The 12538-nt window shown below is 48.6% G+C and overlaps 1 protein-coding gene across 1 annotated transcript; it reads left to right on the top strand.

Annotated features, from left to right (window-relative positions):
* Positions 1–353: 353 nt before the first annotated feature.
* On the top strand, positions 354–10667 carry POLR3D (RNA polymerase III subunit D). The gene is made up of 9 exons (XM_030832593.3): positions 354–490; positions 718–887; positions 1871–1914; positions 2527–2678; positions 2841–2965; positions 3176–3344; positions 3677–3942; positions 4359–4511; positions 4684–10667. Exons 2-9 carry the CDS (start codon positions 723–725, stop codon positions 4804–4806), a joined length of 1197 nt encoding a protein of 398 aa, XP_030688453.1. The 5' UTR covers positions 354–490; positions 718–722; the 3' UTR covers positions 4807–10667.
* Positions 10668–12538: the final 1871 nt, after the last annotated feature.

Below are 12538 nucleotides of genomic sequence, written 5' to 3' on the forward strand. Positions count from 1 at the left end.
CCGGCCCAGCCCAGAGCTCCCTGACTCTGAGTCGGGGTCTCGCTCTCTCCCCCGCGTCCCCTGCCCCAACCCAAGCTTCGACCCCAAGGCTCCGCAGCGGCGAACTCCCACGTTGCGTCCAGGCGGCCACCCGGCCCCCAGCCCCTGAGCTGGCGCCCCCACCTCACGCCGCCGGCCAAGACCCCCCGAGCGCTGCAGCGTGGCGTGACCTAGACCATTCCCCGCTTCCTTTTTCGCCCTCTCAACCCAGCTTTTCCCGACTCCGGGAAGAACCGGGAAGAGAAGGCGAAGGGAAGCCAGGCGCCGCCGGATAAATACTGTGGCTCGGCCCCGCCCACCGACCTCACTTCCGCCCCGCGACAAGATGGCGGCGCCCGCGCCGTGCCACGCAGACTTCCGCCCGGCGCCGAGGCCCGGGGCCGACCGCGGGTCGCCTCGGAGGTGAAGTCGGGACGTGCGTGGTGCGGAGCTGCAGCCTGGGTGCGCTGAGGTGCGTCGTTGCCTCGTGCCTGGTCTGGAGCCTGGGGAGACGGCGAGCCAAGGGGTCTGGCCGCGGTGGTCCGGGGAGTCTCGCCACGTGGGAGGGGGAGGAGCTGAGACGCTGCGGGAGGGACGCCCTGACGGGGGGCGGGAGGCCACGTGGGTGGGGTTTCGCCCAGGGTCCGCGTGTCCTCCCCCTCGAGTGACTTCGTTACCCCTCTCGTCGTTCTCTCCCAGGCACCATGTCAGAAGGAGACGCCGCGGGCGAGCCCAGTGCTCCAGGAGGGCCACGACCCCTCCTTTCTGGGGCGCGGGGGCTTATCGGGCGGAGGCCGGCGCCTTCCCTCACCCCGGGCCGCCTTCCCTCCATCCGCTCCAGGGATCTCACCCTCGGGGGAGTCAAGAAGGTACCCGACGGCACCTTTCTAAAGAAACCCAACTACCCTGAATTCCAGGCACCTGGGGGTTTGACTGATGTTCCTGGAGGGCCTAGCGTGGTGTTGGGCCTCAGGACTCTTGTCCTCAGACTTACGCCGACAATTTCTGGGGCGCCTACCCTACCTTCAAATCAAGACACTGGGTGCAAAATATTGACATGGCTCTCAGAGATGACTGAAGAGCAGAGAATCCTAATTAGCTCAAAAGCAACTTGAGCAGTGTTTATTTCGTTTTTGTGTGTGTCTTGGATACCTTTAACAAACCCACGAAAGCCACGCAGACATAAACTTTGCCTTCAGTTTAAGAGAGTTCTGAATTTGACCTGGATCCCAGTGTGCAAACTTCTGATCCAAAGTATTATGATTCTTAGACGTGGTATCAGAGGCTCTGAGTCCTTTCCTGTTATGTTTATGACTGTAGATGTAAAGTGTAGCCCTTAAAGAAGATGGGGAGGATGACAGCATAAAAGTAGCCAGTTTTTGAAGACCAAAGTTTACCTTTGGAAATTCTGGTGGCAGTCTAACCTGATGCTCTGTTTGTGAGTGCTGGCAGATCTGTCTTCCCTACTTGAGCGTTGCTGCTAGAGCTCTTTCCCTATGATACTGTCTGGTCTGTATAGCAGTTTGAAGACAAGGGGTGAGGTTAGGTAAATTGCTTTGCTATTAGAAGTCCTGAGGGCTCTCCTTTCAGGGGGCAGAAGCTGAGGCTGCTATTTAAATGTTTTCTGATGCCCCTTTTCTTCTATGTGTAACTCCACTGTCACCACGACATGACATTCCTCCTTTTCAAACACATGTCCCTTTCTGTAAGTCTTTGACAACAGTGTGGAATGTGCAGAAGAGAGCCATGTTGGTCTTTGTCCACAGAAGTTGCCCCTTTGGAAGTTTTTATTTTCCCCTGTACTTTGGGATCAGAATTTACCAAATCAGTGACTCCTGTATTTTACTTTCAGAAAACCTTCACCCCAAATATCATCAGTCGGAAGGTCAAGGAAGAGTAAGTAGCTAGGCCTTCTGAATACTTGCCTCTTATTTACTTGTTCTGAATTTGGGCCTTTGGGGAAATAACTAAGTATGTGGCTCAGAAATTTAAATTTGTAGATTTAATTCTTTTCAGTAGTGATTTTCAACCCTGGCTCCCAGGTGATTCTAGCGTGCAAGCTTTAAACAAATACGGATGCCTGGGAGTCCATCCCTAAAATAGTGGTTTAACTTGTTTGCAATGAAACAGAGTGATTATCTTTTATAGCCAGAGTTGAGAGCCAGTAGTTTGGGCAAAGATGTATCAGGTTTTCTCTTAAGCTCTTTTGCAATGCAGCTTTCCTACTTTCAGTCAATACCCAAAAATCCACATTTTGGGGCAGTCTCTATAATTCAACTTTTGAGTTATAGTTCTAACATACACTCTCAAACAGAAAGGTAAAGTACAGTAAACTGAAAGGACTCTGCTTCAGCAAGGAAGTGAAAAAGGTGCTAGACTCAAGATTGGGTGTTCTGCTTCTCATGATGTAGTTGTTGGCTCATGTGGAGCGGAGTGTATGGGAGAGTAAGACCAGTTCTCAGAGGCAGGGGAAGTGAGTGGTTTCGCTTAATCCAGTGTCTTTTCCAGGCCCAAGGAAGAAGTAACTGTCAAGAAGGAGAAGCGTGATAGGGATAGAGACCGACAGCGAGAGGGCCATGGACGGGGCCGGGGGCGCCCAGAAGTGATCCAGTCCCACTCTATCTTTGAGCAGGGCCCAGCTGAAATGATGAAGAAAAAGGGTACAAAGCTGCCGGGGCTCCGGGAGGAAGGAATTGGTGGATTTCAGTTCAGACTGCTCACGAGAAGGGCAAGGGCGGTGGCATTCCCCTGCTTGCTCCCAGTTAGTGTTCCTTGCTCTTGGCCCCTTCCTTACTCCTGGTGAACTGGGTGGTTTCCCACAGGGAACTGGGATAAGACGGTGGATGTGTCAGACATGGGGCCCTCTCACATCATCAACATCAAAAAGGAGAAGAGGGAGACAGATGAAGAAACAAAACAGATTCTGCGTATGCTGGAGAAGGATGATGTAGGTACCAGCAGGCTGGGGGGATGGGGCTTCTTTGTGTGATGAAAAGCGCTTCAGGGGAACCAAGTCGGGGGAAGCAGAGCTCTCTGATGTCCCGGAAGCCTGGTGAGCGGCAGGAATCTTCGATTAGAAAAGGACTAAGGTGGACTGCACTCCCAGGTATTTGTGTGTGCTGGCCCCGCCATGTGACCCCCGACTCTTCTTTGGCAGTTCATCGATGACCCTGGGCTGAGGAATGACACTCGAAATATGCCTGTGCAGCTGCCGCTGGCTCACTCGGGCTGGCTTTTTAAGGAAGAGAATGAAGAACCAGATGTTAAACCTTGGCTGGCTGGCTCCAAGGAAGAGGACATGGAGGTGGACGTGCCTGCTGTGAAAGGTACTCTGTGTCAGTTAACGTCTTGTCTCCTTTTCTCCAGCTGTCCCCCAAGAGCGAGTTTCCCAGACTGCTGCTGCCAGGCCGGTCCTCTCCCACTCCACAGGACCTGAGCACGCTCAGCGGGTTCACGCTGACAGGGATCGGTGGGCCCAGCCTGCGATACTCCTTTCTAAATAAGTCACACAGCTTCTGGATCCCTCTTTCAAAGCAGAGTTTCCTTGCAGCTTCCTGGCTGAGTGACAGTGGAGCAGACCAGGCCGAAGGGATGGGTGCAGTGAGATGGCATAGGGGCTGGCCACTGATAGCCCTTCCAATTCTGTTATCTCGGGCAGTGAAAGAGGAGCCACGAGATGAGGAAGAGGAAGCCAAGATGAAGGCTTCCTCCAGAGCAGCCAGGAAGACGCCGGGCCTCCCGAAGGACGTATCTGTGGCAGAGCTGCTCAGGGAGCTGAGCCTCACGCAGGAGGAAGAGCTGCTGTTCCTGCAGCTGCCAGACTCACTCCCTGGCCAGCCGCCCACTCAGGACGTCAAGCCTATCAAGACGGAGGTGCAGAGCGAGGACGGACAGGTGGTGGTTATAAAGCAGGAGAAAGACCGGGTACGTTCACGATTGAGTTCTGTGAAGATGCAGGGGACCAGGAGGGGAAAGAGCCACCTGCAGGGGGAAGCAAAGGTGTGCCGCCCACCCACGCTGAAATGCGAGAATAATGTGCATTTGTTCTTTCTGCCCGCGAGGGCCTTGGGGCTTTGTACTTCAATGCCAGTTGTATGTGTGTGTTTCACAGTGAGATATTTTGAATGTGTACAAATCAGAGAACATAGACTCTCATATACCATCACCCAGCTTTATCAGTTACTGATATTTTGTCCGTTTATTTATGTTTGCTGTGGTTTGGGTTTTGTTCTGTTTTCTGACCAGTGTCAGGCAGCCCCAGGAAAAGGCCCTGTCTGGGGAGCTAAAGGATGGAGGGAACGGCTCCTTACCCAGTGTCCATCCCCTCGTTGTCTTCTCAGGAAGCCAGGCTGGCAGAGAATGCTTGTACCCTGGCTGACCTGACAGAGGGTCAGGTCGGCAAGCTGCTCATCCGCAGGTCGGGGAAGGTGCAGCTCCTCCTGGGCAAGGTGACTCTGGACGTGACGATGGGGACCACCTGCTCTTTCCTGCAGGTGAGAGCCTGCTGGGTCAGGACGGAGGCTCTCCGAGACATTGAGGAGCGTTTAGGACTCGGTGCTGAATATGGAGGAAGGGTTCTTGGGATTATCACGTTGAAACCACAGGACTGAGCGAGTGATAGGCTATGCGGTTTTGGTTCTCATCTCTCTCTCTCTTCATTGGCAGGAGCTGGTGTCCGTGGGCCTTGGAGACAGTAGGACGGGTGACATGACGGTCCTGGGACACATAAAGCACAAACTTGTATGTTCTCCCAATTTTGAATCCCTGTTGGATCACAAACACCGGTAAAAGGAGCAGATGGAGGATGGCGGTGATTGTGTCCACGGCTGCTGCCTGCTCCAGACATTTTGTTCTCAAATCTGTTCAACCCAGAAGGCGCCTGTTTAGCCCACCCACTCCAGCCATCGTCCCAGTTTTCCCCACATGGCTCCTTCCCGCAGCAGCTGTGAACGGCGCAGTGACCTTCCCGCAGCACGGAAACTGCACACCCTCACTGCTGGGGGGCTTGTCCCTGCTATTTATTTTTATATTTATGGCTTATCTCTTCAACTGACTGCACCCTCCCCAGGTGGAGAGGCGGCACGGTCTGGGAAGGGACGGGCTCCTTCTCTAGGTGACGTCTTTGTTCTCAGGGTAGGAAGTGTAAGGACAGCTGCTGCTGCTGCTCCCGCCTTCCTCCCAACAGGTGGCACCAGAGAGAGAGAGCAGGGACTTCTCGAGTCTGAGACTCAGCCCCAGCTCTGCCCATTACTAGTTGTGTGATTGACAAACTACCTAACGTTTCTGAGCCTCATATTCCTCATCTGACAAAAATGAGGACGATACCTACCTCACAGGGTTGGCATGAGGATGCAGTGGAATATTGTCGATGAAAACTTGCACAAGGCCAGACATACACAGTAGGCGCTCAATAAATGTTAGTTTAGTTTCCCTTCGACTGAATCTATTTTCAAACAAAAGAGAGATTCTGAGAATCTCAGATAAAGTGAATGGAGCTGCTTTATCCCACATTCTTACTCCGTGTCCTATCCCCCCAGCCTGATGCTCTGAAGGTTTGGGTTTGGGCCCTTCTATGCCCTTTTTTCCCTAAGCACTCTTAGGCAAGTGCTTCCTGTCCATTGCTGCGAGGCCCTAGCTGTAGGTGCCATCAGAAGTGACAGAGTCAGAGACTCACTCCTCCCAGTGCCCTGCAGATGCCTTTGGGTGACATGGTGGTCCCAGGACTCCCTCCACCCTCACTCCTGCAGTAAGTAGCTGCTACTCTTCCAGTAGCAGCTACTGGAAGAGTAGCTGCTTCCACTATTTCTCAGAAGAAACCTGTGACCACTCCTGGAGAATTATCACCACACCGAGTCAAATACTGCTGAAAAACAACCCTGGCTGAGATAGTAAGTAGAAGATTTATTGAATAATGGCCTCACTTTGAATTTGAGAGGCCCACCTGTCAAATTCTGTCTCCTGTCCTGGCATCAACTTGGATTCCACTGCCACTGGCCGCGCTGGCCTTGTAGTTCATTGGTCTGTGGTCTTGTTCCTTTCAGCAGCTCACCACACTCTTGACCCTTCCAATGTGTGGTCCCTAAGGAGCAGCTTCTCTTTCCTCGTCCCTTGTCTGCAGGGCAGGGTCGGGGAGGCACGTCGGAGGTTGGGGAAGGCCTCCTGTTGCAGTGTTCGTGGTCATTAGACACCGGCAACTCGGCACCCTTTGCTGTGAGCTTAGCAGACCACCTCTGGAACAGGTGTGAACCACACAGACTCCTCTTAACTTAGGTGGCCCAAGAGGTTTTGGAAGGATATGCCTTTCTTTAGTCTCGCCTTCTGTTCCTTGAGCCTATTTTTCATTCATCACCACTGGGGCTTCTCCACCGAGCCCCTCAAGCCGCCTAGCCAGCAGCTAGGAGGCAGGATTGACTGTGTAGTCCCCACATCGCCCCTTCTGTAGCTAAGAGCTCATGTGAGCTCTGTTGGATGGTACTGTTCTGGTCTCTGTTCTCACTGTAGAGGACAGGTGAGCAGAAAGGGTCTTGGAGATGTGTGCCATGGAAGTCCTGTTTGGTCTAATGCTGAGCTTTGATGAACCAACTCCTTTTTGTTCTCTGGGCTTCAGTGTTTGCTGCTTCTCCTTTTCCACAGCTAATGAACTGCCAGTGAGTCTCCATTGTAATCCTCTCTTTCTCTTGGCTACTTTGGTTCAAAAACACTCTTCTGCTTTTCCCGGCTAGCTCAAAGGCCCTGCCTCATTAGATGTTTGGTGTTTTGCAGTCTTGAGTTCTTTGACTCCTCCACGGAAGCTTGAGGAAGAGTGTGTGCCACTTTAACGTTCACCACTTTGCCATTTCAAGTATCTTGGGGATCGATCGTTATGACCCTGCGTCACAGTCCCCACGATCTGTCTCTACATTCCTGATACACAGATTGAACATCGTCAATAAAAGTGTGGCAAAAAGACGAGGCAAGTCTGCTTTCTTGGCCAAGCCTCCAAAGCATACATTTCTACCAACAAATAAATGCAAATGACAGGAGTAAAAAGCCCAAAGCCAAATTCATGTATGAGTGCAAATGGATGCAAATTTATTACTACCTGCATCTGTGTGTATGCATTTTGTTAAGATGCCGAAAGCAAGCTGTAGGCTTGTTCATTTCTTAATTACATGATTAAGTGACAGAGTGTGGGCCTTAGAGTCAGGGTGGGGTTTGAATCTAACTCCACCAGTATAACATTGGGGAAAATCATTTATCCTCCCTAAGCTCAGTTTTATACATTTTCTGTAAAAATGAGATAATAGTAGCTTTTTAATAGGGTTGCTTTAAATTACAGTGGACATAAAGCATTCATTTCCTGCCAGACAGAAAGGTGCTTCTGTCAGGACGTGATCAGCACAAGTAACAGAAAACTAGACTGACAGTGACGTAAGCAATAAGAATGTTTAATTATCTCATGTAACGGGCAGTCTGGAGATAGATGGTTCCAGAGTTGGGTGGCAGCCAAAACATCAAGGTTTTCTTGGATGCATTTGTTCTGCCATCCTTGGTGTTACAAAGTGGCTGTAACAACTCAGCATCATTTCTTCAAATGACAGTGTCCAGAGCCAAAGCAGGAAGCAAAGTAGACAGCAGTTAAGGAACTTCCTCCTCATTCTCCTCATATCAGGGAGGAATGTCCTTCAGAGGCCCAAAGAGACTTGCCCCTATGTCTCTGATAGAGCGGACCACATAACCACCCTTGGATGGGCACTGGCAAAGAGGGATAGGTGGACCAGTTTGTCCCCTGGCACTGACGTCTTGTTGCCTTTGAGACGGGGTTTTGTTAGTAGGGAAGAAACAGGAATGGCACTTAGGTATAAACAGTCCATGATAGTTGCCACCGTGATTAAAAAATACTGTCTATTGTACTAAACTCTAACTATATCTAGGTAGAATTTTTTTTAATGTTCAATTACCTTTTATTCTAAATAAACCAGTTTTAACATCTTAGTGCATATTCTTTCAGACTACAAAATTGTGTATGTTACATATAATGATATAAACATGCTGTTTTATCACATTTCATCTCACTCAAAAATACAGTTCTTCCATGTTAATAGTAAGCCTCTTGTACTTCAGATACTTCTGATCTAGCTGAAAATATCAGAGACAGCGCCCTTTAATCCTCCCAGACCTACCCACATGGTCCAATTGATCACTCACACTTGGCTCTTTAAAGGAAGAGGCTTATTTCCTAGGTATAGTCAGAGTGAAAACAGTGACGTCCATTGCCTATTCATCCCACCCCCAGCCTAGTGCAGGATACTTCCACAGCTGGGGCATCCCCCTCTTAAGATGGCTACAGCTATAGTGACAGATGCCATGTTGACAGCTGCTCTTGGACTGTGGTTCAGCTGCCGAAGTTCTGATGGAGGGTCGGAACTGGAGTGGGCTTAGGTCTCAAGGGCATCATCTGAAAAAATGGAGATAGAATGCCAATTCTAGGAACTCCTCTGTGCGGCCAACTTCTGACTCAGCTCTTCTGAAGCATTTCTTCCGTCCCCTTCCATGGGAGCAGTCACTGGTCCAACTCCCTGAAAGCTGAGGCAGAGGTTAGACTTCCTTCTGTTCGGCTCATTTACATTTAAGACCCAGTCAGTTGGAAAAAATGCAGTCTTGATCATCATTGGCCCAACGGTTTTATCTTGTGTCCTTTTCAGGATTCAGTGGAGAAATAGAAACCATTCTAGGTACTCTAAGCAAAAAAGTTTAATACAGGAAGATAAGTATTTTTAGACTCATTGGAAAGCTGGAAGAGTGAGCCATAGGTTGAGTCTCCAGGATTCAGAACCCTAGAGAACTGATATACCAGGGGAGCTACACCCTCTGCTAGAATCAGGAAGGCGGAGGACCTGGATCGAGCTATGAGGACACACTGCACGGCCGCAATCTAGGGATCAGGCAGTGCCCGCAGTCTCAACTGCCTGGGGAACCACAGAGCTAAAGGTTGCACCCTGGAACACCTGAAGACAACCCCCCACATGCTGAGTGCCCTCTGTGTGCTAGGTACAGTTCAAGCGTAGTATTTGTCAGTGACAAAACAGAAAGGTCTCTGTCCAGGTGGAACTTGCATTCTAGTGAGGGAGACAGACTATAAGTAAGTTACAGAGTATTTAGAAGGTGATGAGAGCTTGGGAATTTTTCTTTTAAAGGGTAAGGGGAGTCTATGGGTGGTCGTATCACAGTAAGTAGGGTAGGCTTCATTGAAAAAAATATTTGAAGTGAAGCAGCCGGATCAGTAGGCAGTGGGGACAGCTAGGAGCTGACACTGTGAGAGAGGGGACAGTATCAGAGGTGGGGTGGGCAGCCCAGGTCCTGCAGGGCTTCGAAGCCATCATAAGGACTTTGGCTTTATTCTAAGGGAAATGATTAGCTGTTGCAAGTGTCTCTTAGGTTTCAAAAGGCTCCCATTAACTGCTGGGTTGAGACAAGGGTAGAAGCAGAGGCACCAGTTTGGAGGCTGCTACATTAACCCAGGCAACAGACGGCAGTGGCTTGGACCAGGGTTAATGGTGGAGGTGTTGGGAGGTGGTTGGATGCTAGATACTTATTTCAAAGGTAGAGCCACCTCGATCTGCTGATAGAGTAGATGTGGGATGTGAAAGAGCAGAATCAAACAGCCAAAGCAGTAGGAAGGTGGGCCATACTTCCACCTTTCAAATCCCAATTGACAGAACCTAACTCACACCCAGCATCCTCGTGCAAGTGATTTTGGGAAATGTAGCATCCGCCTTCTAGCCCCAGTAATCCAGGTTGGCACTTTATGAAGTGGTGGTGGTTGCGTGCATGTTCAACCACATTCAGCAGAGTTGGCTTAAGGATCCAAAATTTGAAGGTAAAGCTTTCTGTGGCCATGTCGTGCTGCCAATACAAAGTTCTCTGATTCATTTCCTCAAAACAGTATACTCCAAATGAAAACACAATACCCAAGACTGACTGTACTCAGTGTGACTCACGCATTTTCCCAGGGCAAGATAATACAGGAATTCTTTTGGAAACAGCTCTTACGCTGTACAACATAACATTAATGGCTACATTAGAATGCATCTTTGGACTATCAAAACTGACCCAAATATTCCCTGATTTCTGGACAATTTTGGTTTTTCCAATTTTTCACGATTTTAAAAGTGATGTGATAAACAATTTTGTAGTTAAATTGTTTCTGATAGCCTCATTATTTCCTTAGGATGTTTTAAAATTAAAAATGGCTTTTTTGACATTAAAAGTGTCAAATTCTATGCCATCTTTAAGGCTTTTGGTAGATAACGCCCTCCAGAATGTTTGCACCTGTCCACATGCCCATCAACAGTGTGTAAGAGTTGCTTGTGCATTTGTAAAGTTAATGTATTAAGATTCTGGTTTTGAACTATATAAATGTAAAAAGATGCTGAGTAGAGACCTGACCTGTACTCAGCTGACCCTCAGGGTAGATAACTAATGTTTCCTCTCTTCCCTCTGTCAGACATCAAAGGGGGTTGATGTGTAAAGAACACGCTGCCCCCGCGGTTGGGTTATATGCTTTCCAAAAGTCAGTTGTGTTTTTCCCAAGCTTGCTTTTGCCAGTTGTGTTCACTATTGTACTTACATAATTAAGTTAAACATGGTATAAACTAATAAAATATGAGGATTAGAAGGAAGTATTTCTGATGAAAATAAGGTAAGTACATAATTTAAATATATAAACTGATGAAATGTAAGTGCTAAAATAAAGTTCTTATTTCTGTGTAAACCAAGGTAAATGCTTTGGAAAGAATAAACGTGAGTCACTAAATACTACCATTGAATTAAGTTTAGGCAAGATAAACGTAAAGATGGGGACAATCATAATTATCTAAAGTAATTCTGCATTCACATTTCCCCGCCAGGTGTCTAGTGCTTTGACTTCACATTCTGCTTTTGGAGATATCAAAACTGGTGATCTTAGCAGTGCATTGTAGGTGTGTGTAATTTTCATGGAATGCTAATCAGTGGACCCGTACTCAAAGAAAAGGACTTGTCCCTACACCAAAAGGGGATGAATGTCCATTTATAAGTGTTAAGTTAAAATATTTAAAATATGTGCATTTCTTTTTTTTTTTTTTTTTTTTTGCGGTACGCGGTACGCGGGCCTCTCACTGTTGTGGCCTCTCCCGTTGCGGAGCACAGGCTCCGGACACGCAGGCTCAGCGACCATGGCTCACGGGCCTAGCCGCTCCGCGGCAATGTGGGATCTTCCCAGACTGGGGCACGAACCCGCGTCCCCTGCATCGGCAGGCGGACTCTCAACCACTGCACCACCAGGGAAGCCCTAAAATAGATACATTCCTTGTATTAAAAATTTTCCCCAAAATATCAGTTACGATTAGGTTCAGCTAAGAGAAATAGAGCCCCAAATAACAGTGGCTTAACCAAATTGACTTTTGTCTCTCATAAAAATCTAGAGATGCACAGTCTGAAGTGGTATGGCAGCTCTGCTCTACAGAGCCCCAAGGGTCTCCGCTCCTTCCAGCTTACCTTCCCATGGTGTCTAGGGTGTGGCTCAGCCTCAACTTCTAAATTGAAACCAGACCTCTGTTCATTGCATCCCCACCCCTGGCAGCCAGATGAATGAAAGGTTTACATCTTTCCCCATCCCCCCACCCCTTGCCAAATGACAGGGCATGTATTCAGGATTATATCTTCTTTAAGGAAGACACCTAAGAGCTGTCCCATAACATTTATGATTACAGTTGACCGTTGAACAACACAGGTTTGAACTGTATGGGTCCACTTATGTGGGGATATGGAAGGGACTTGAGCTGACTGTAAGGGAATTGAGCATCCATGGATTTAGATGTCAGCAGGGGGTCCTGGAGCCAATTCCCCTGGGATATGGAGGGGTGATTGTACACACCATTGTCCAGAAAGTAGTGATATGGCATCAGCCTCCAAGGAGGCTGAGAAATGCGGTCTTGATCTGGAATGAGCAGGTACCCTCCTAAAAATCAAGATTCATTATCATGAAAGAAGGAAACGATACTAAGGATCAACCAGCAGCCTCTGGCACATCTATTTCACTTACTTTAAGAATAACTGAACATCTACTGGTCTCAATTGTGACAGAGAAGAGCTTCCAATTTACATCACTTGTGTAAGCAAACCCTCAACTGCCGGCACAGATATAGTGTGCTGTCGTTATAACCACTTCCTTGCATACACTCTCAGTGTCCTTGCCCCTCTCTCCTGTTTACTCATAGGACAAAAGCCCACTTCTGGGTAAATCTAAATCTCTGCCTACTCTGCATCTCTCCTGAGGGCTTAAACCTGGCTGGAGAAGCACCTGACACCATGCTGAGTCATCTCACTTCAAGACCAATAATCTAGCACATTTTCCTTGTCCATTTACTCCTCGCACTCCCCAGGGAGTACTGTGTTCTCAAACCTCCAACACCCCACTCTCAGTTGGTGACCCTGCTTCTTATCGCAGTAAGAAAATAGAAGCAGTCAGAACACCACGTGTTCCCACTACTGTATCTGT

This window comes from Globicephala melas, chromosome 6 (genome assembly GCF_963455315.2).
Source record: "Globicephala melas chromosome 6, mGloMel1.2, whole genome shotgun sequence".
Lineage (NCBI taxonomy): Eukaryota > Metazoa > Chordata > Mammalia > Artiodactyla > Delphinidae > Globicephala > Globicephala melas.